This window comes from Phyllobates terribilis, unplaced genomic scaffold, assembly GCF_046119375.1.
Source record: "Phyllobates terribilis strain yellow unplaced genomic scaffold, ASM4611937v1 Scaffold_8__6_contigs__length_399053987, whole genome shotgun sequence".
Lineage (NCBI taxonomy): Eukaryota > Metazoa > Chordata > Amphibia > Anura > Dendrobatidae > Phyllobates > Phyllobates terribilis.
This window is the reverse complement of record NW_027362768.1, coordinates 155,109,696-155,131,260: the sequence shown is the minus strand read 5'-3', so window position 1 is coordinate 155,131,260 and position 21,565 is coordinate 155,109,696. Positions and strand designations below refer to the sequence as shown.

The window sequence follows — 21,565 nt, the reverse complement described above, 5'->3', positions numbered from 1 at the left end:
CCATGAAAAACACGGATAGAACTTGTATACAAGAAAGGAACGTTTGAATGAAGGCAAAATTCTCCAAATTTTATGTACTGTTTTTATTATTACACAATAATAAGGAAAAGATTAATTTGTAAATGTGTTGATGTCCGAATTGTTTTGTGGTTTAGTAAAAGCCATGTCATGCACTGCGCTCTGAAAGACCTGCTACCACTTTTCTTCTTTTCTTCTTTTTGCAGTGAAAATGCCTACATCAAAGCTGTGTACGAGCTCGCCTCCCTCGTGGATTATAGATCCTGCTACTTTCCATATCATAATGACTTTATTTTCAACTTGAGCCCACATGGATTCAGTTTCCGGAGAGCTCTGAAAACAGCACATGAGCACACAGGTAACATACAGGTAGATCATAAATTATTCACAAGTTTTGTTATTTAAGAAAAAAATAATAAGTAAATCTTTTTTAAATGTTGAACGTTTTATATTAAAATACAAGAAATTTTTTTTTATATTTAACAGTCCAATAGGCTCATTAAAATCTTTTACACATACACAATGATAGACCAGCCTTGACACAATGGTGGAGCATACTAGCTAACTTTCGATGACAAGCCTCCACAAGGAATGTACATTTGCAAAGAGTGAGGTCCGCCACTTGCGAATTTGTGGTTGTAGTCAAGCCACAGGTCTTTATTCCCTTTCCACACTTCTCCACTCCCCGTTTCTGGGATTATTTAGACGAGCTTGGCAAAACTCGGGAAACTTGCTGACTCTTACGGCAGTCCAAGAGATCTACCCTTGTGCCAAAAGTCTCTTAGATGTTACAGGGGATTTGGCAAGTATGCCACAGAGGTGGACCATGCAACTAGTTTGGTGAAACATCCCAAAAACCAGCTATTCCGCGAGGTGTCTTCATTTACTTATTTGCTTTCTCTGGTTTCATATAGAAAGAGTAATCAAACTGAGGAAAGAATCACTAAAACGAGAGACAGAGGTTGAGAAGATCAAGCAGAAGAGACATTTGGATTTTCTAGACATTCTCTTATGTGCTAAGGTACTGAAATGATCCATGTATAATTTACCATGTATCCAGGGGAGAGGTTATACGAGGGGCAGCAGAAGTAGTTGTTGTAGCCAGGCCCTTGTGCACTAGGGGCATCCAAAGGCCTCTCTGCCACCTAAGCAGATATCACTATTATAAATGGCACAGTAGATGGGCACTTGGATTTAGGTTCTTGATCTGCTTTCAGTGCTAAATTATGAAATAGGAAAAAATCGGATTTTGTCCTTGGAGATCGAGAAGATCCAAAATACATAAAAAGCAGTGGTAGGGCACATAATAGGTGGAAGGACCTATTCCAGATATTGCATTGGCGAGGTTTAAGTTACAGAGTTAACCCCTATTATTAAGGTTAAGTTACAGAGGTAAACCCTAGTATTGTCTGCTGGACAAGTATACTGTCCTATGCTTACAGATGGAAGGTGGTGCAGTTCTGCTCCTCACTGAGCTGCAATACTAAGTACCACCCATGAGCAAGAGTGAAGGAGTTTCTGGAAATGAAATCAAATCCTGGACAACCCCAATTGTCACATACACACTTCTCAGTACGTTACGTGGGGTGCACCTGCAAGGGTTAACTTATCTCCTCTCACTCAATCCAGCTCTCAACCTTTGTTTAGGCTATAAAGTGAGCGTAAAACACACCCGGAAACATTAACGCTGCCACCACTCATCAAACACACGGGGTGACGAGTCCCCAAAATGTGTTACTGTCGGACAATCAAAATGTCACACACTCTCTGAAAGGCTATGGATTCTTTTGAGCATGCAAGGATCAAACTTATTAAAGATTTTAAGATTTAATATTAAAATATAAAGTGCTTACAATAAAAGATATAAAAATAAAATGATACACAAATATGCAAAACAGTTATAAAATAAAGAGGGAGAAATAACAGAAATACCTATTGTTCTTCTGTTTCCTTGGGGGCAGGAGAAAATCAATTGGATCACAAGCAGCATCTGAAACCCCCCCATGTGAACAACTTCTTTTGTGCCACACAGCTTTTTATAGTCCTGACCATAGGCTCATATTTCCAGGATCACTTGATTGGACTATTTAAAAATTGGTGTTTGGTGACTGGACGATGAGCCAAGGTAGTTGCATTTCAAATATCCCGTGTCACCCCCACTTCTCTCTATACGGTGAATAGGAAATATTCTGCCTAGTAAAGACCATTTGCTATCCCCTTTGAAACTCCAGATCCAGGAGCTAAGGTGCCATGTTTGACACCTCCAGCAAAAGCCCATTTGTGTTTGCAATACTGGTATATCCAGTTTCACCTTTTTGTCATAACTCTGCTGCTGTTATGCTTTCCCTTATTATATATTTTCTTCACACCCATGTATCCAAATATTTCCGGTAACAGAGATGTGTGTCTGTATTTACCAGGATGAAAATGGTCAGGGTCTGTCTGATGAAGATCTGCGGGCAGAGGTGGACACATTCATGTTTGAAGGACACGATACAACGGCCAGTGGCGTCTCCTGGACATTATACTGTATGGCTAAATACCCCGAGCACCAGGAGAAGTGCCGGGAGGAGATCACAGAGGTCTTGAGAGATCGGACCACAGTTGAGTGGTAAGATCCTAATACATAATAATATTTATTTGCTTTAATGTTATGATAAATAGATTAAACCCCATGACAGTGATGCAAATATTGAGCCATTTTTACACTATAAAAGCGAGTTTACACTGGACGATTGTAGTGAACAAGCGTTACGAGGAATCCTCATTTTCCAATAATCGAGCAGTGAAAACTGGCTACCGATCGGCTTCGTCGGGTGAAATGATTATTTGGCTTTCTTGAAAGATCATCTTTCTCAGCAGCACATTATCCTGTGTAAACAGTATTCAGTAGTTTGGTGGTTATTTAATAGCCAATTTAATCTTCGGTTTCTTAATGCCACCAGTTGACTAGTGTAAACCCAGCTTCACAGTGATTTTGCTAGGCCTAGAAGACAATGTCCATACCTGTCCACATCGGAAAATACACAAGATGTTACCCAAATGATGACCATACAAATGTTGTAAGTAATTGTAGAGATAAACTCATCCTGTGATGCAGTGACTACATTTCTACACAACCAGCAGGGCTGCCCGACCGTAATGTGACCCTACATGTCCATTTTGGTTCAAGTCCCCTATGGAGACTAAAAAATAAAGTGTAAAGTAAAAAATAAATGCTGTAAAAATATTTTTTAAAAAATCAAATCACCTCCTTTTACCCTGATAAAATAATTAAAAAAATAACCAAATGTATTACTGCGTCCATAAATGTTCAATCTATGAAAATATAAAATTGTTTAATCCATACAGAGTAAGTATTATAGGGAAAAAAATATAAAATGCCCAACATTTTTGTTGTTACCCTATCTCCCACAAAAAAAGATAATAAAAGGTGATCAAAACATCTTATGTACCTCAAAACAGCACAATCAAAAACTACACAGAAACATGTCCTCAAACAACTCGACTGAAAAATAAAAAAAAATTATGGGTCTTGGAAAATGATGACACAGGCCAATTTGTTTTTTCAAAGTTCAGAAATTTTGACGTTACTACAATAGTAAAAAGAAACCTACACATGTATCACCACAATCATACTAACCTGAAGAATTGTGTTTTCAGGTCATTTTTACTGTACAATAAAAGTTATAAAAAAAAAACCCTCCCCAAAACACTTAGAATTTTGTGTCCAAAATTGCAATATTTTTCTTTTAAGCATGGATGTTTTTTTAAAATAATAAACTGAGGCACACTCTGCTTCCAACACCCACATAGGGCCAGAGGTCTGTGCCAGGTACAGAACCCATGTCTGCTACATTCACAAGTCAATCTCTGGAACCTGTGATTGGTTGCAGCAGTCAGGTTACTAGGAAAACACGACACTAGAGAAACATCCAAAAAAGTTTCCATGATAACAAGTTTTACAATAATTTTTTCTGCCATAGGTTTTTTCCTATTAAAGTCAGTGAGAAGCTCCTCATGGGCGTGACCATTTTTACATAATTCACAGAGTAGACAATATTGCCAGAGTAATATTAGTAATTTTATTATTGTTCTTTTATGTTGCCAGGGAAGACTTGAGTAAGCTGCCATACACCACAATGTGTATAAAGGAAAGTATGCGTCTCTACCCTCCTGTACCGGGAGTAGCCCGTGAGCTGAAAGAACCAATCACATTCTTTGATGGGCGAAGTCTGCCCAAAGGTCGGTGACATTTTTCTTTTTCAAAATGAAATCATAAAATCATGCCAAAAAAAGTAAAATACAAAATAAAACCAAAGCCTGTGAGAGCCAGTGCAGAGATGAGCTAATTGGCATGGGTCCTACACCCCGGTAGGCAAAGTGGCATCAATGCAGTCAGAGAGGTGACACAGAAGTTTTGTTTTTTATTGTGTACAAAATGAATGCAAAGTCGTTACATTCAGGAACAAATTAACTCCTGCTTGGCTGAGCACTAACTATACATCAGCTTAATATAGAGTATATATGGCACGCTATAAACCTCGCGAAAAAAAATAAAATAAAATTACACCACCTGCAGAATAGCTTTCTCTTGGACAGACACCTTCTTATTCTTCAGACAGTTTTCCACACTAAAATGCATGCACTTGTCTAAACTTAGTAATGAATTAGCCTGGACTGACTGAGCGCTGCAAAACCCCTTTTTCTGCAGTTACCATTACAACCTCCTGGCGACTATAGAAGCAAACAAAAAGTATAAAAAACAGTTTTTAAAAATATTAAAAATATATAAAAGTTTAAATCACCCCCCTTTTGCCCCATTCAAAATAATAAAAAATAAACCCCACATACACATATTTGGTATCGCCGCGTTCAGAATCGCCCGATCCATCAATATAAAAAAAGAATTAATCTGATCGGTAAACGGCGTAACGAGAAAAAAATTCCAAACTCCAGAATTATTTTTTTTTTGTCGCCACAACATTGCAATAAAATGCAATAACGGGCGATCAAAACATCGTATCTACCCCAAAATGGTATCAAAAAAATGTTAGCCCAGCACGCAAAAAATAAGCCCTCACCCGGCCCCAGATCCCAAAAAATGGAGATGCTACGGGTCTCGGAAAATGGCGCCATTTTTTTTTTTTTACCAAACTTTGGATTTTTTTTTCACCACTTAAATAAAAAAAAAACTATACATGTTTGGTGTATACTAACTCGTAATGACCTGGAGAATAATGATGGCAGGTCAGTTTTATCATCCAGTGAACGTGGAAAGAAAAAAAAAACAAAAAACAACTGGAATTGCATTTTTTTTACAATTTTACACGATATGTTAAAACTAGTACTGGTGTTTAAAAGTACAACTCGTCCCGCAAAAAATAAGCCCTCACACGGCCATATTGCCCAAAAAATAAAAACGCTATGGCTCTGGGAACAAGGGGAGCAAAAAACGGAAAATCCCAAGGTCGTAAAGGGGTTAATGCATCCAAGCCCAAACGATATGAGACAGACCGCAACGTCTCAGCTCTTCCATAGAGACATTTTCAAGCTTGGATATCACAAACCCCTTTTATATTACACTGGTTTTGGAGTGCTTCTTTCAATTTTTGTCCTTATGGCTTTTTTTGGATGTCGGAGGCTTGCACCCATCCATACTGAATTGACCTTACAGTGCTGTTTCGTTGCTAGAAATATATTCCTAAATAGTACAACAAAGCATGTAACAAATATTAACTATCTTTTAGAAATTTAATTATAATTTCCTCCTTTATCTTTCGATGTGACAGGCACCGTTGTATTTCTGAGTATGTTTTGCATGAACAGATCTCCCAGTATTTGGGATAATCCTGAGGTAAGTGGAGGCTACCTGGGAATTTAGATGTATAGAATAATTTTAATGGCATTTTTCAGACTGACTGACCTTCATTTCTTAAAGTAATGATGGCCACGCGTTTTTCTTTACTTAGCTGCTTTTTTCTTGCCATAATACAAATTCTAACAGTCTATTCAGTAGGACTATCAGCTGTGTATCCACCAGACTTCTGCACAACACAACTGATGGTCCCAACCCCATTTATATGGCAAGAAATCCCACTTATTAAACCTGACAGGGCACACCTGTGAAGTGAAAAACATTTCCGGTGACTACCTCTTGAAGCTCATCAAGAGAATGCCAAGAGTGTGCAAAGCAGTCATCAAAGCAAAAGGTGGCTACTTTGAAGAACCTAGAATATAAGACATATTTTCAGTTGTTTCACACTTTTTTGTTAAGGATATAATTCCACATGTGTTAATTCATAGTTTTGATGCCTTCAGTGTGAATGTACAATTTTCATAGTCATGAAAATACAGAAAAATCTTTAAATGAGAAGGTGTGTCCAAACTTTTGGTCTGTACTGTATATATGTGTGAACCTTATTGGTTTGTATTGTGTTCTTACTGCCAGATTTTTGCGTGTGTATGTTATTATTTTAGGTTTTTGATCCACTGAGGTTTTCACCTGAGAATTCATCAAAGAGACATTCACATATGTATGTCCCATTCTCAGCTGGAGCAAGGTAAGATGAAGATCTGACAAATGCCCCTTACTTCTGCATCAAACTTGTGGATGATGCTGTGACTTGAATAAGGTTTAAATAGGAAGGTGTTTACTCTATATGAGGCAAAGAGCTTGGCAGTTACATGTCAGAATTGAGCACAGAACCTGGTGGTTACAAATCAAAGCTGAGGCACAGACCTTGGCAGTTACACAACACAGTTGAAGCACAGAGCTTAGCGTTAACAAACCACAGTTAAAGGGGTATTCCCATCTCCAAGATCCTATCCCAATATGTAGTAGGTGTAGTAATAATAATAATAATAATAATAATAGCTGTAATGCACACGCCCGGGCTGAGCGGCGTGTGCGTGTGATTCCACTGGACCGTGCCGGAGAGTGAATGCCTGGAGGGGCGTAACTAGGTATTCACCCGATCCGACCAGGGTCGCACGACGGCATACGACGCCAGTGCACCAAGGAGGAACCGAGCAGAGGGACCAGATGCTACTCCAGGACAGACCCCGGACACGGCTGTTGACCCACACAGGGGAATACAGGAACAGACTGGTTAGGCTGGCACACAGACTGGTGGGTATAGGCAGGCACGACTGGTATGCAGGCAGGCGGGTATGCAGGCAGGGGGGTACAGGCAAGCACGGCTAGAGTGCAGACAGGGAGGCACTAGCAGGTAGGAACACAGGCGGAATAGGACCCAGTACACACTGGGACTCAGGAACAGAACCACAGATGTGGCGGACAAACACAGCAGAGTGAGGCCGCCCAGAGAGGTGAGCGAGAGCAGGGCAGGACGAGACCGCCTGGAGCGGTGAGCAAGAGTAGAGCAGGACGAGGCCGCCTGGAGTGGTGAGCAAGAGTAGAGCAGGACGAGGCCGCCTGGAGCAGTGAGCAAAGGGTCAGAGCTGAGCGAGACTGCCGGAGCAGTGAGCAAAGGAGTCAGAGCAGGGCGAGACTGCCGGAGCAGTGAGCAAAGGCAGAGCAGGCTAGAACCGCCAGAGCGGTGAGCAAAGGCAGAGCAGGCTAGAACGCCGGAGCGGTGAGCAAGGCAGAGCAGGCTAGAACCGCCGGAGCGGTGAGCAAGGCAGAGCAGGCTAGAACCGCCGGAGCGGTGAGCAAGGCAGAGCAGGCTAGAACCGCCGGAGCGGTGAGCAAGGCAGAGCAGGGGGGACAGGGCTCTGTTCACACGGAACAGACAGGAAGGGAAAGGCAGAACCAGATACCCACAGGGTACTTGCAGTGAAGTAGCGAGTGGACCACAAACTCACAAACGGGAGTACAGTGACAACGAGCAGGAGTTAGGTACGAGTTCAGACTCTGCAGAAAAAGGAAAGGTACGGACATAGAGAAACACGGGAAACAGGCTAGAAGAGTATACAGACAAGAACAGACACAGTAGCAAGATACAGGAGCAGGTCTAGGTAGCAGCCCCTAGAAGGCGGGAGGAACAGGCTAGGAGCGTGTTCAGACAGGACAGACAAGATACAGGAGCGGGTCTAGGTAATCGGCCCCTAGAAGGCGGGAGGAACAGGCTAGGAGCGTGTTCAGACAGGACAGACTAGATACAGGAGCGGGTCTAGGAATGCAGCCCCTAGAGGGCGAGAGGAACAGGCTAGGAGCGTGTTCAGACAGGCCTGGAAATACAGCCTCCAGGATAGGCAGACAAGAGAACACAGAAGGGACCTGGCACATTCAGAGTGCAAGAGCACACTAAATGAAACACAATGCTCAGGCAGGGATTGATAGGAGCAGCTAGTTTAAATACCAGGTGACAGACAGCAATAGGCTGAGGACGCACAAGGGGTGTGCCTGCAGCAGGTACAAAAAGCAGGAAGTGATCGGGCGCCGCCCTTAAGCAGCAGCACACAGAAGCAAACAGACAGCATGGAGGGAAGCCAGAGAGACATTCTGGATTGGAGATCAAGTGCGCGCTCTTGCACAGTGGGAGATGGACCACTATGCAAGGACGCCGCCAGGTATGTTACAGTACCCCCCCTTACGCCCCCTCTTCTTCAGGCCTGCCAGAATGTTCCGCAGGGAATTCGAGGGCCAATTCTTCACTTCAAGGAGATCACTTCCACTGTCCACCGGAAAAACTGGTCTCCTCTGGGTAGCTAGGATGCTACCTCCCATCCAGCCACCCTTAGCAACAGACGAAATGGGTGGAGTACCAGGAACAGCACACAAGGAAGTCTCTCTCCACATTCTTTCAGGTGGCACCCCAGAGGGTACAGGAGACAACTGGAAGTCCTCCACCGGGTTGGAGGGGAGCAGAGACTTGGGGGTAATCTCCGCTTCGAGGTACATCTTGTCAAGCTCACAGGAAGAAATAGACGGGTTATCAGGTACAGGGTGAGGAAAAGTCACTGTCTCTTTGTTATCTGGTGGTACCCCGGAGGATTCAGGAAACAACTGGAGGTCCTCCGCCGGGTCAGAAGAGTGCAGAGGCTCGGGGAAAACATCTGCTTCAGAGTACACTAGGTCGGACACACTGGACGAAGCAGGCGAGGTATCGGGTGCCGAGTATAGGAAAGTCTCTGTCTATTCACCACCAGGTGGCACCCCGAAGGGTTCTGGAGACAACTGGAGGTCCTCCGCCTGATCGGAGGGGTGTAGAGACTCATGAATAACCTCTGCTTCGGAGTACACTAGATTAGACTCACTAGGCAAAGCGAGCGAGGTATCAGATCCAGGATATAGGAAAGTCTCTGTCCATTCACCACCAGGTGGCACCCTGAAGGGTTCTGGAGACAACTGGAGGTCCTCCGCCTGGTCGGAGGGGTGTAGAGACACGGGAGTAACCTCTGCTTCGGAGTACACTAGGTTGGACTCACTGGACGAAGCGAACAAGGTATCAGGTACAGAGTATAGGAGAGTCTCTGTCCTTTCGCTACCAGTAGCACCCCGAAGGGCTCAGGAGACAACTGGAGGTCCTCCGCCAGGTCGGGGGGGTGAAGAGACTCATGGGTACCTCTGCTTCGGAGTACACTAGGTCGGACTCACTGGATGAAGCAGCCGAGGTATCAGGTACCGAGTATAGGAAAGTCTCTGTCCATTCGCTACCAGGTAGCACCCCGAAGGGTTCAGGAGACAACTGGAGATCCTCCGCCTGATCGGAGGGGTGTAGAGACTCGGAGGTAACCTCTGCTTCGGAGAACACTAGGTCGGACACACTGGACGAAGCGGGCGAGGTATCAGGTGCAGAGTATAGGGAAGTCTCTCTCCAATTGTCATCAAGTGGTATCCCGGGGGATTCAGGAGGCAACAGGGGGTCCTCCGGTGTGGATTCTGGGTGGGCAGCAGTCTCTTCGGCCAGGAGAACTGTTGCGCTACCCACGCACATTACCCGTCGGGGCTGCTCCGGGATACTGGGAAGTAATGCTTCGGCAGGGACTTCAGGGTTAGGGTCCTCGAAGACCATACAAAAGGCCACCAGGAAGGCCTGCAGGTCAAGGACGACAGGATCCCATGCTTCCCATAGGGGGGTGCCCCATTTCAAGGCATCACCCGCTAGGTAGTCAATCATAAAGGCCACTTTAGCCCAATCGGAAGGAAAATAGAGAGGGTAGGCTTTAAAGTGTAGCATGCATTGCTCCACAAATGCACGACTCTGTCTTGGATCCCCATAGTAACGTGGCTGATCCGCAGGAACGAGTGCAGAAAGATCCATCTGGACGGGTGCGTAATTCACCTGGAACTCAGCTAGAGAAAAAAAAAAAATTATTTATTTATTTTTAATGCACGTCTTCGCTGGAAAACGTCTGAGAGCGAAGGCCGTGGGGCTCAACGGGAACCATGGCCTGAGCATGCTGTAATGCACATGTAGCACCCCGAGGGCTCGGCTGCTACAGGGGTATTGCACCTCGAACCAGAGGTGTGGTATTCCACTCCCGGGTAAGGATGGAGTGTGGACTAGAACTCAGTTAGCTGCATGCACCACATACATCCCATTTCCGGGGGACAGATCAACGGTACTCCCACCAGATAGATGTGCAGGTACGACAGCGTCTGTCCCTGGCTGGAGTGGGAGGGGGGGAGGAATATCCCAGTGGTGCAGGAGCAGAGAGGGGAGGGACTCTGGGCATAGGAAGGAGCCCATTGGTGGCTAGTCACCTGGGCTCGGGTGTCAGAGGGAGTATAAAAGGTGGGCACCATCTTAGGAGTTCAGTCAGACAGAAGAAGAGGAGAAGAGTAGTGACAGGGAGCAGCAGCCCTGTCTGGGTGCTGCTCCTGAAGGGAGCAAGAGAGAGAAAGACAAGAGGAAAGGAACAAGGAACAAGGAAGGAATGGAACCTGGAGAAAGGCCCAGAGACATGAAGGAAGAGGGAACCCGAACACGCTAGGAGTCAGCGGGTGAAGGGTTGGCAGATCAGGGTACCGGATCCCGAACTGGTGGAGGCCACTTATCCTCAGCCAGGAACCGGAGGTCGTGGCCACGTCTTGGCGCGACCACTCACTACACTCACCACGAAGGCACGCCACATAGGGTCAGGGAAACCGGAGATAGGTTTCGCCACCAGAAGGCCCGAGGAAGCTGGACATGGGTGGGTCCCTAGTGGGGACGGCCAGAGAAAGGAACGGAGAAAGGAGTTCAAGGTCACACTCTGGAACTGCCTGGGGGTTGGTCGAGCCCCGTACCTGGTGGACGCAGCACGGCTCGGGTCATCATCACCTGCAGGACTGACACTGATAACATCTGTGAGTAAAGCATTGAAAACTGCAATCAGTCTCTGTGTTCCATCGCACTACCAGCACTAAAGGTACCGGGACGCCCTTTCTATCACTCCCTTCACCCGCACCAGCTGCCCTGAGGCCATACCTCTCCCGTTGGGGGTTATACCACCATTGCTGCACACATACCACCGGCCTCAGCGGACTGTTCTGCAGCGGCAGCCTTGCGACCGCAAATCAACGGGTGGCGTAGTCGACACTTAAACAACATCTGCAAAGACTGCCACACACTTAGTTTGACCACCCTGGGCACGGACCGGGTCCCCGCCACTCGGAGACTACTACCCCCATCGGATCCGGCTCTGGGTATTCCCCCGCGCACACGTGCGCCGCACTACAGCACTGGCCCAGGGGGCGCGTCAACTTTGGCGTAGTCGGCAGGATTACGTGCCCGCAACCACCGGGTACTGCGTGCCTGAAAAAAGAGACTTTTATACTTACCTGTGGTGAAGTTTCCCGCCGTCCGGAGTCGTTTCCCGCCATCTGGAGCCGATTCCCGCCATCCGACGCCATCTTCTGCCTTCTTCCCGCCATCCGTGGAGTTTTCCCGCCATTGGACGCCATCTTGAGGGCGCCGCGCGGGAAGAAGAGGGGCGTGGACTCCGAAAGCCCGCGAGAACTGAAGCCCCGCCTCACGTCCGGACGTTGCGTAAGGTCCTGGAAGGAGCCCAGCAGACGCCGACGTCACAGGAGCGCGACGGAAGGTCCTCAACCCTGACGATCCACTGCGGAGCCGCGGCCTACGGAAGAGGATCATCGCGAGGTAGGCCACGGTCCACTAGGGGGGAGGAGGATGTCGGATACGGAGGAGAGCTTCACTACCGCAGCCACCATCCAGCACCGCGTCCATCCCGAGAGGCAGCAGAAGCGGATCGGAGGCCGAGGACGACGCCGCGGGGGAGGCCGCAACGACAAGTAAGGGGAACGCCGTTACTCCGGGCCCTGAGGCCGCGGACCTGCCCCTACCTCCCGCCGAGGAACCCGAAGCTCTGGGTGCCGCACCGCCCGCCGTGCCTCCATCACCAGCAGTTAGCCCTCCAGCAGCAAGCTCTGCAGCGGAGCCTCGCCCAGGACCGTGCTCCCCAACATCGGGCACGATCAGAAAGTCACCGGCCTGGTTGAAAGGCCGAGTGCCCGCGGGCGCTGCACCCCAGCCGGGGCCCGTGGACCTCTCTTCACCCCCGCTGGAGGACGCCCAATTCGAGGGGGACCCCACTGGAGAAGACCTGATGGGGTTCACTCAGGAGACCCGGGCGGGCGCCGCCCGGCGCTATGAGACCTGCCGCCAACAACTGGTAACGTTTGAGCGGGAGCGGAGAGAGAGGAAAGTGAAGGAGGAGTGGCTCCACATTAAAAACGTGGAGCAGAAGACAAGGACCCGCCAGGACCCCCCCGTACAGCTCACGGTCCCCGAGTCACCGGGACTGTTGTTAAGTTTCACATGGCATGTGGCTGGGGCATCATCCAAGACCCGAAGACCATAAGCCAGGTGTTTGTAAACAGGAGCGACGTAGAGTCCCACCTACCGGAGGGGCACAGTGGACGGGACCTGGTGCCTGGAGATACCGTCACCTATACCAGGCATAAGGGAGTGAAGGGGTGGTACGCCCTTTATGTCCACCGGGTCAAGGAAGAAGAGGAGCAATCGTACCAGGAGGAGGAGGAGAAAGAGGGCCCGGACGGGTCTGAACCTGAGGAAGAGAAAGGAGCGTGTGGAGCACACCGTTAATCGTAAACGGTAAAAGAGGAGATGTAAATAGTTACCCGACCGGGTATAAGGACTGTTGTGGGACTGTTTCCACTAAGAGTGTGGTCCCCGTTGGGACAGAAAGAGAACTGTTGCCTATTTTTGCCCTAATACCTAACCTGACCGAGGACTGAGAGCGGTCATCCCTTCCCTCTACCTGGCCGAAGACTAAGAGCGGCCAGATCCCAAGATCCCAAGAACCCGAGAATTCAAGAATGTTTTATTTGAGAATGCCTTAATGTGAAATTTGATATGATGCCAAAGTTTTACATAGTGTTTTTGTAAAAGAGTTCCGGTGGCATTAGCCAGCTGTTGAGAAAACCTCCCATAAAGGGATGGATGAAAGTTGATGTGTTTTATGTGTACGTACACTTTAAAAATTGTTTTTACTCTATTTCAGCCCGAGGACGTGCTGTGGTTTACCAGGGGGGAATGTAGCACCCCGAGGGCTCGGCTGCTACAGGGGTATTGCACCTCGAACCAGAGGTGTGGTATTCCACTCCCGGGTAAGGATGGAGTGTGGACTAGAACTCAGTTAGCTGCATGCACCACATACATCCCATTTCCGGGGGACAGATCAACGGTACTCCCACCAGATAGATGTGCAGGTACGACAGCGTCTGTCCCTGGCTGGAGTGGGAGGGGGGGAGGAATATCCCAGTGGTGCAGGAGCAGAGAGGGGAGGGACTCTGGGCATAGGAAGGAGCCCATTGGTGGCTAGTCACCTGGGCTCGGGTGTCAGAGGGAGTATAAAAGGTGGGCACCATCTTAGGAGTTCAGTCAGACAGAAGAAGAGGAGAAGAGTAGTGACAGGGAGCAGCAGCCCTGTCTGGGTGCTGCTCCTGAAGGGAGCAAGAGAGAGAAAGACAAGAGGAAAGGAACAAGGAACAAGGAAGGAATGGAACCTGGAGAAAGGCCCAGAGACATGAAGGAAGAGGGAACCCGAACACGCTAGGAGTCAGCGGGTGAAGGGTTGGCAGATCAGGGTACCGGATCCCGAACTGGTGGAGGCCACTTATCCTCAGCCAGGAACCGGAGGTCGTGGCCACGTCTTGGCGCGACCGCTCACTACACTCACCACGAAGGCACGCCACATAGGGTCAGGGAAACCGGAGATAAGTTTCGCCACCAGAAGGCCCGAGGAAGCTGGACATGGGTGGGTCCCTAGTGGGGACGGCCAGAGAAAGGAACGGAGAAAGGAGTTCAAGGTCACACTCTGGAACTGCCTGGGGGTTGGTCGAGCCCCGTACCTGGTGGACGCAGCACGGCTCGGGTCGTCATCACCTGCAGGACTGACACTGATAACATCTGTGAGTAAAGCATTGAAAACTGCAATCAGTCTCTGTGTTCCATCGCACTACCAGCACTAAAGGTACCGGGACGCCCTTTCTATCACTCCCTTCACCCGCACCAGCTGCCCTGAGGCCATACCTCTCCCGTTGGGGGTTATACCACCATTGCTGCACACATACCACCGGCCTCAGCGGAATGTTCTGCAGCGGCGGCCTTGCGACCGCAAATCAACGGGTGGCGTAGTCGACACTTAAACAACATCTACAAAGACTGCCACACACTTAGTTTGACCACCCTGGGCACGGACCGGGTCCCCGCCACTCGGAGACTACTACCCCCATCTGATCCGGCTCCGGGTATTCCCCCGCGCACACGTGCGCCGCACTACAGCACTGGCCCAGGGGGCGCGTCACACACGCCCGGGCTGAGCGGCGTGTGCGTGTGATTCCACTGGACCTTGCCGGAGAGTGAATGCCTGGAGGGGCGTAACTAGGTATTCACCCGATCCGACCAGGGTCGCGCGACGGCATACGACCCCAGTGCACCAAGGAGGAACCGAGCAGAGGGACCAGGTGCTACTCCAGGACAGACCCCGGACACGGCTGTTGACCCACACAGGGGAATACAGGAACAGACTGGTTAGGCTGGCACACAGACTGGTGGGTATAGGCAGGCACGACTGGTATGCAGGCAGGCGGGTATGCAGGCAGGGGGGTACAGGCAAGTACGGCTAGAGTGCAGACAGGGAGGCACTAGCAGGTAGGAACACAGGCGGGATAGGACCCAGTACACACTGGGACTCAGGAACAGAACCACAGATGTGGTGGACAAACACAGCAGAGTGAGGCCGCCCAGAGAGGTGAGCGAGAGCAGGGCAGGACGAGACCGCCTGGAGCGGTGAGCAAGAGTAGAGCAGGACAAGGCCACCTGGAGCGGTGAGCAAGAGTAGAGCAGGACGAGGCCGCCTGGAGCAGTGAGCAAGAGTAGAGCAGGACGAGGCCGTCTGGAGCAGTGAGCAAAGGGTCAGAGCTGAGCGAGACTGCCGGAGCAGTGAGCAAAGGAGTCAGAGCAGGGCGAGACTGCCGGAGCAGTGAGCAAAGGCAGAGCAGGCTAGAACCGCCGGAGCAGTGAGCAAAGGCAGAGCAGGCTAGAACCGCCGGAGCGGTGAGCAAAGGCAGAGCAGGCTAGAACCACCGGAGCGGTGAGCAAAGGCAGAGCAGGCTAGAACCGCCGGAGCAGTGAGCAAAGGCAGAGCAGGCTAGAACCGCCGGAGCGGTGAGCAAAGGCAGAGCAGGCTAGAACCGCCGGAGCGGTGAGCAAAGGCAGAGCAGGCTAGAACCGCCGGAGCGGGGAGCAAAGGCAGAGCAGGCTAGAACCGCCGGAGCGGTGAGCAAAGGCAGAGCAGGCTAGAACCGCCGGAGCGGTGAGCAAAGGCAGAGCAGGCTAGAACCGCCAGAGCGGTGAGCAAAGGCAGAGCAGGCTAGAACCGCCGGAGCGGTGAGCAAGGCAGAGCAGGTTAGAACCGCCGGAGCAGTGAGCAAGGCAGAGCAGGCTAGAACCGCCGGAGCGGTGAGCAAGGCAGAGCAGGCTAGAACTGCCGGAACGGTGAGCAAGTCAGAGCAGGCTAGAACCGCCGGAGCGGTGAGCAAGGCAGAGCAGGCTAGAACCGCCGGAGCGGTGAGCAAGGCAGAGCAGGCTAGAACCACCGGAGCGGTGAGCAAGGCAGAGCAGGGGGGACAGGGCTCTGTTCACACGGAACAGACAGGAAGGGAAAGGCAGAACCAGATACCCACAGGGTACTTGCAGTGAAGTAGCGAGTGGACCACAAACTCACAAACGGGAGTACAGTGACAACGAGCAGGAGTTAGGTACGAGTTCAGACTCTGCAGAAAAAGGAAAGGTACGGACATAGAGAAACATGGGAAACAGGCTAGAAGAGTATACAGACAAGAACAGACACAGTAGCAAGATGCAGGAGCGGGTCTAGGTAGCAGCCCCTAGAAGGCGGGAGGAACAGGCTAGGAGCGTGTTCAGACAGGACAGACAAGATACAGGAGCGGGTCTAGGTAATCGGCCCCTAGAAAGCGGGAGGAACAGGCTAGGAGCGTGTTCAGACAGGACAGACTAGATACAGGAGCGGGTCTAGGAATGCAGCCCCTAGAGGGCGAGAGGAACAGGCTAGGAGCGTGTTCAGACAGGCCTGGAAATACAGCCTCCAGGATAGGCAGACAAGAGAACACAGAAGGGACCTGGCACATTCAGAGTGCAAGAGCACACTAAATGAAACACAATGCTCAAGCAGGGATTGATTGGAGCAGCTGGTTTAAATACCAGGTGACAGACAGCAATAGGCTGAGGATGCACAAGGGGTGTGCCTGCAGCAGGTACAAAAAGCAGGAAGTGATCGGGCGCCGCCCTTAAGCAGCAGCACACAGAAGCAAACAGCATGGAGGGAAGCCAGAGAGACATTCTGGATTGGAGATCAAGTGCGCGCTCTTGCACAGTGGGAGATGGACCACTATGCAAGGACGCCGCCAGGTATGTTACAATAGCAAATACTTCCAATTAGAAATGTAGTATGGTATTTTTGATTCGCTATGCTACTTGCCTCATGTGCAGGCAATACAGGATCTTAGGTATCCATGGTTACAACTACTAGCAGCTAGCTAACTGTCACTTTATCAGTGGACGTAACCATGGATACCTAAGGTATTTGCTAATATTATTATTTTTACACCTACTACATATTGGGATAGGATCTTGGAGATGGGAATACCCCTTTTAAAGCACAGAACTTGGCAGTTGCACATTGTAGTTGAGGCACAGAGCTTGGCAGTTACACAGCACAGCGGCGGTACAGAGCTTGACAGTCACATATTACAGCTGAGGTACACAGCTTGGCAGTTACACATCACAGTTGATGTACAGAGCTTGGAAGTTATACAAATTGTAATTTACATGTGAGATAAAATAATATAAATGATAAATGATAGTAGGGCCCCAAACGTGTGTGAATAATTTAATTTAATTTATTTTTAATACTGCTGTTTTTTAAGGAGGATGGATAGTTAGCAAGAGGATTTTAAAGGTATGGCTTTCTCCAACCAACCTAAGTATGAAATCTTTGAGATGCCAATGAGATCCACTTCTGTCTGTATATTGCCTTAGCTCTACTCAAGTCTGTGGGGTTTTATAAGTAAAAATAGATTTGCCATCAGCTTCAAATACTTGCCACAACCAAAGTTCTTATTAAAATTATTTTTATACATAACCAGTACAATATATAACATAGAATAGTAAAAATTATCAACTAACCTATGTATTTTCTCCCCCAGGAACTGCATAGGACAGAACTTCGCTATGAATGAGATGAAAGTTGCCATCGCACTGACGTTATTGAGATTCCAACTGAGTCAAGACCCCGACAATGAGCCAAAGAAGATTCATCAGCTCGTCTTACGTTCTGTGAACGGCATTCATGTGAACTTGATGAAAATAGACAAATCTTCATAAAACCTGAAGACTTGAACCTCCGTTATTCAGTCATGTCTTTACTGTTCCTGTTGTACTGCTGCTATTTGTCACACAAATGTGAATTGTAAAATAAATAAAATAATTATACATTGATCAGATCCAGAAGGATTTTATGTGACGCAGAATGATGTGCAAACGGAATTAGAAAATTAAAACATGAATGCATTGTTATTATGTGGTAGCCTTGAGATTACTTCATTGATCAGCCTTTGCAAAGTTATGACTCTTTGTAATATACAGTATACTATTACTTTGCTTCATTATATTGTAAGAGGGAAGACCGGGGTGTAAGTACTTTTAGAACAAGGGATCCGGAACTGCCGGGGCCGTACCTCTGGTTGCAGGGGGAAGACAGACTTCCAGCACAGGAGTCAGGTGACTGGGAAGCTGGGGGCGTGTCCAGAGTGAGAGCTGGGAGGCCAGGTGACCGGAAAACTGGTGGTGTGGCTAGAGAGAGGGAGAGACAAGGACCTTTGCGTGGGAAAGTGAGAGCAGGGTCCCACTCAGGAGAGAAGTGTGAGAGGGTCCAGGCTCCTGGCTCCATTACTGGGAGCAAGATCCGAGTGCAGTGGACCGGAGGAGTCAAGCCGACTAGAGGGAGAAGAGACGAAGGGTCTGTTGAGCCAAGCACGTGAGGTGTCGAGTTATGGACTAGGGGCTCAGCGGGTAAAACCGGAGACTGCCCGCTGCCGCCAGAAGACAGAGCATTGTTTGGGCGGGGAAGCCCGAAGAAATCAACCCCGGCATCAGCTGGCAACTGCCTTGTGGAGGAAAAGAGTCAGCTAAGTGTAAAAACTGTCGATTACAACCGGTTCGACTCTGCTATATCTACTTAAACTGTGAACTGTCAGTTAAAGACTCTTATCCGCTACTTCCCTTGTTTTCCCCCATATTTTCCCCTGTTACTCCCTGCGTGGAGATTGACCTGTTATTATAAACTTCCCCTGTTTATTAACTCTGTATTGGCTGCTCTGTGCTTCTGTGTCACTGCATCTAAAGTACCCGTGTTACACTATCTCCAACACCAAGCTGAAACTGCTTACTCCAAGCTTTTTTAGTAGCTGCTTTGAACTCTAGGTCAAACAAGAATCCTACATGAGACACTGTATACAAAGAGACTCTCAATATATGAGCATGGGGTAGGGGAGCAGAGACGCTCGCAGTGAGAGTGTTTCAGCACAGATTCTTGCTAAAACTGCAGTCCAAAGCGTCTTTGAAAACAGCATGAACTTAGCAGATAAACCAGCACTTTCATCATAATTTTGGAGATACAAGGAAACAAAATCGGGTCATGTACTATATTACAAAGATTCATAACTTTACAAAAGCTGATCAATAATTAAATAAAAAAGTTAAGTTACTCTTTGATAGTAAAACGGTATACGGTAATATGTTAAGCTCCCCATAGTGATGGCTGCAGGCAGCCCTAATGTTAGCTTTTAAATTTATGTTTAAACAATTGATTTTTGGCTTGGCGTGAGAAAAACAAAGGAGTTTCAGCAATAAAGATATATTAGGGACTTGCAGTGCCTTAAAAAATATTCATACGCCATGAAATTTTCCACTTTTTTTCTCACTGTACATCCACGATTTTAAATGTATTTTATGTGATATACCAACACAAAGTAGCAAGTATTTGTGAAGTGTAAGGGAAATGATACAGGGTTTTCTAAATATTTTAAAAATATAAATCTAAAAATTGTGATGTGCATTTGTATTCATCCCCTCCCCTTTTAGGATTAATTTTCGCTGCAATTACTGTTGCAGGTCTTTTGGGGTCTGTCTTTGCCAGTTTTTCACATGTAGAGGCTGAAATTTTTGCCCATTCTTCTTTGTAAAATAGCTCTCGGTCAGTGATTGAATGGACATGTCCGTGAACAGCAATTTTCAAGTCTTGCCACAGATTCTCAATGGGATTTAGATCTGGACTGTGACTGGGCCGTTAACACATACAAATATGCTTTGATCAAAGCCATCCATTGTAGCTCTGGCAGTATGATTAGGGTCGTTGTACTGCTGGAAGGTGAACCTTCACCCCAGTCTCAAGTCTTTTGCAGTCTCTAACAGGTTTTCCTCCAGAATTGCCCTGTATTTAGGTCCTTCCATCTTTCCATCAACTCTGACCAGCTTCCCTGTCCCTGCTGAAGATAAGTCTCCCTACAGCATGATGCTGCCACCATGTTTGATGGTGAGGATAGTGTTTTCAGGGTGATGTGCAGTGATAGTTTTCCTCCACACATAGCGCTTTGCATTCAGCCCAAAAAGTTAATCCACATGTTCACTGTGTCCTCTACATGGCTTGTGGAAGAAGGTGCTCTGGTCATCTAAAGACACCTGACTTTATGGACTTCACTACAGAATTAGGCAGGGGAAATGCAAATCATTCTAACATTGTGAAAGCAAGGCAACATCAATCATTTCCATAGCAACAAATTCTGACAATTTTTTTATCTTTTTTTCCCAAAAGAAATTATTGAAATTTACGTTTGTGATTTTTAACATAAGCACATGCTTAAAGTATCCATTTAGCCCTATCCTTAATGTGGATGTTCACCTTTTAAAACTATATTGTTTTAGCGTCAATATTCTGGGCCAATTACAGTGCCTTGAAAAACTATTCAAATCCCATGAACTTTTCTACATTTTTTCACACTACACCCACAAATTTATATGTATTTTATTGGGATTTTATGTGATTTATGAACACTAAGTAGCAAGTATTTATGCAGTGTAAAAAAAATGATACATGGTTTTCTAATTATTTAAAATATATAAATCTGAATATTGTGATGAAACATTTGTATTCAGCCCTCCTGAGTGAAAACTTGGATGAATTTTAATCTGACTGCAATGCTCACGTTCCATTCTAGCCAGATGAAATCACTCGGAGATTGTTAGTTTCTGATACGGAACCTGTGTCTGTAGAAATTTAGCAAGGTGAAAAGATGCAAGATGCACTAGGAGCAAAGGGAATGTGAAAAGTTCAACTTCAAGCTGAGCTGTGGTAAAGTTGAACTGCAGTTTCCTAGTTGTCAACTATGGACGTGAACTGTATTATCTAGGTATCATATCTCAAGAGTCAACAGGGCACATGCTAAAAATCCTGGCCTGTTAGCTAGTGGATTCTAGAAATAGCTGATGGCTTAGCAGCCAGAGACCTTCTTGAATGTGCCAGCCCATCTTATACATGTGACTGCTTAAGTCTTGCCGTTCAACACCATGGCGGTATAGTGGTGTTGGGACACAGCATGACCATTAGATCTTAGTCTTTGAAGCTTGCTACAATTGTTCTTCTGCTCTCTTCTGCAATTTAAACTTACCCACTGAGTACTGCCAAGCGTTGTACCTCTTGTGCAGTGATCGTAACTACCAAGCTTTGTGCCTCCCTGCAAGAAATTAATGCAGTAATAATTGCTGTTGACTTTAAATTATCTTTTTAGAAACCAATTGTAGAAATGTCACATTTAAATATGAATTTCTAATCAGTTACTGAGAAGTAAATTCACATGACAACTGCTGAAACTTTAAGTCCTCTTGTCACTTTTACAAAAAAGAGGCTGCCATGATTGGATAGGAAATGACAATAGTTCTTTGATTTAAAATTAATTATCAAAGTCATCTATTCTTCTCAGTTCCCATTTACTAATATTTGGAAAATTTTGCATTTAACTGCAGGAATTCAA

The 21,565-nt window shown here is 47.3% G+C and overlaps 1 protein-coding gene across 2 annotated transcripts in view; it reads left to right on the top strand.

The window, feature by feature from the left end:
• Window positions 1-17,975, top strand: part of LOC141156944 (cytochrome P450 4B1-like) — a 52,287-nt gene extending 34,312 nt beyond the window's left edge. For both annotated transcript variants that reach the window (XM_073643531.1, XM_073643530.1), the window contains 7 exons: window positions 225-376; window positions 933-1,039; window positions 2,439-2,629; window positions 4,130-4,263; window positions 5,811-5,875; window positions 6,499-6,581; window positions 17,684-17,975. In XM_073643531.1, the coding sequence (XP_073499632.1) occupies window positions 225-376; window positions 933-1,039; window positions 2,439-2,629; window positions 4,130-4,263; window positions 5,811-5,875; window positions 6,499-6,581; window positions 17,684-17,861 (910 nt within the window). In that variant the 3' untranslated portion in view covers window positions 17,862-17,975. The remainder of the gene's footprint in view (window positions 1-224; window positions 377-932; window positions 1,040-2,438; window positions 2,630-4,129; window positions 4,264-5,810; window positions 5,876-6,498; window positions 6,582-17,683) is intronic.
• The last annotated feature ends 3,590 nt before the right edge of the window (window positions 17,976-21,565 follow it).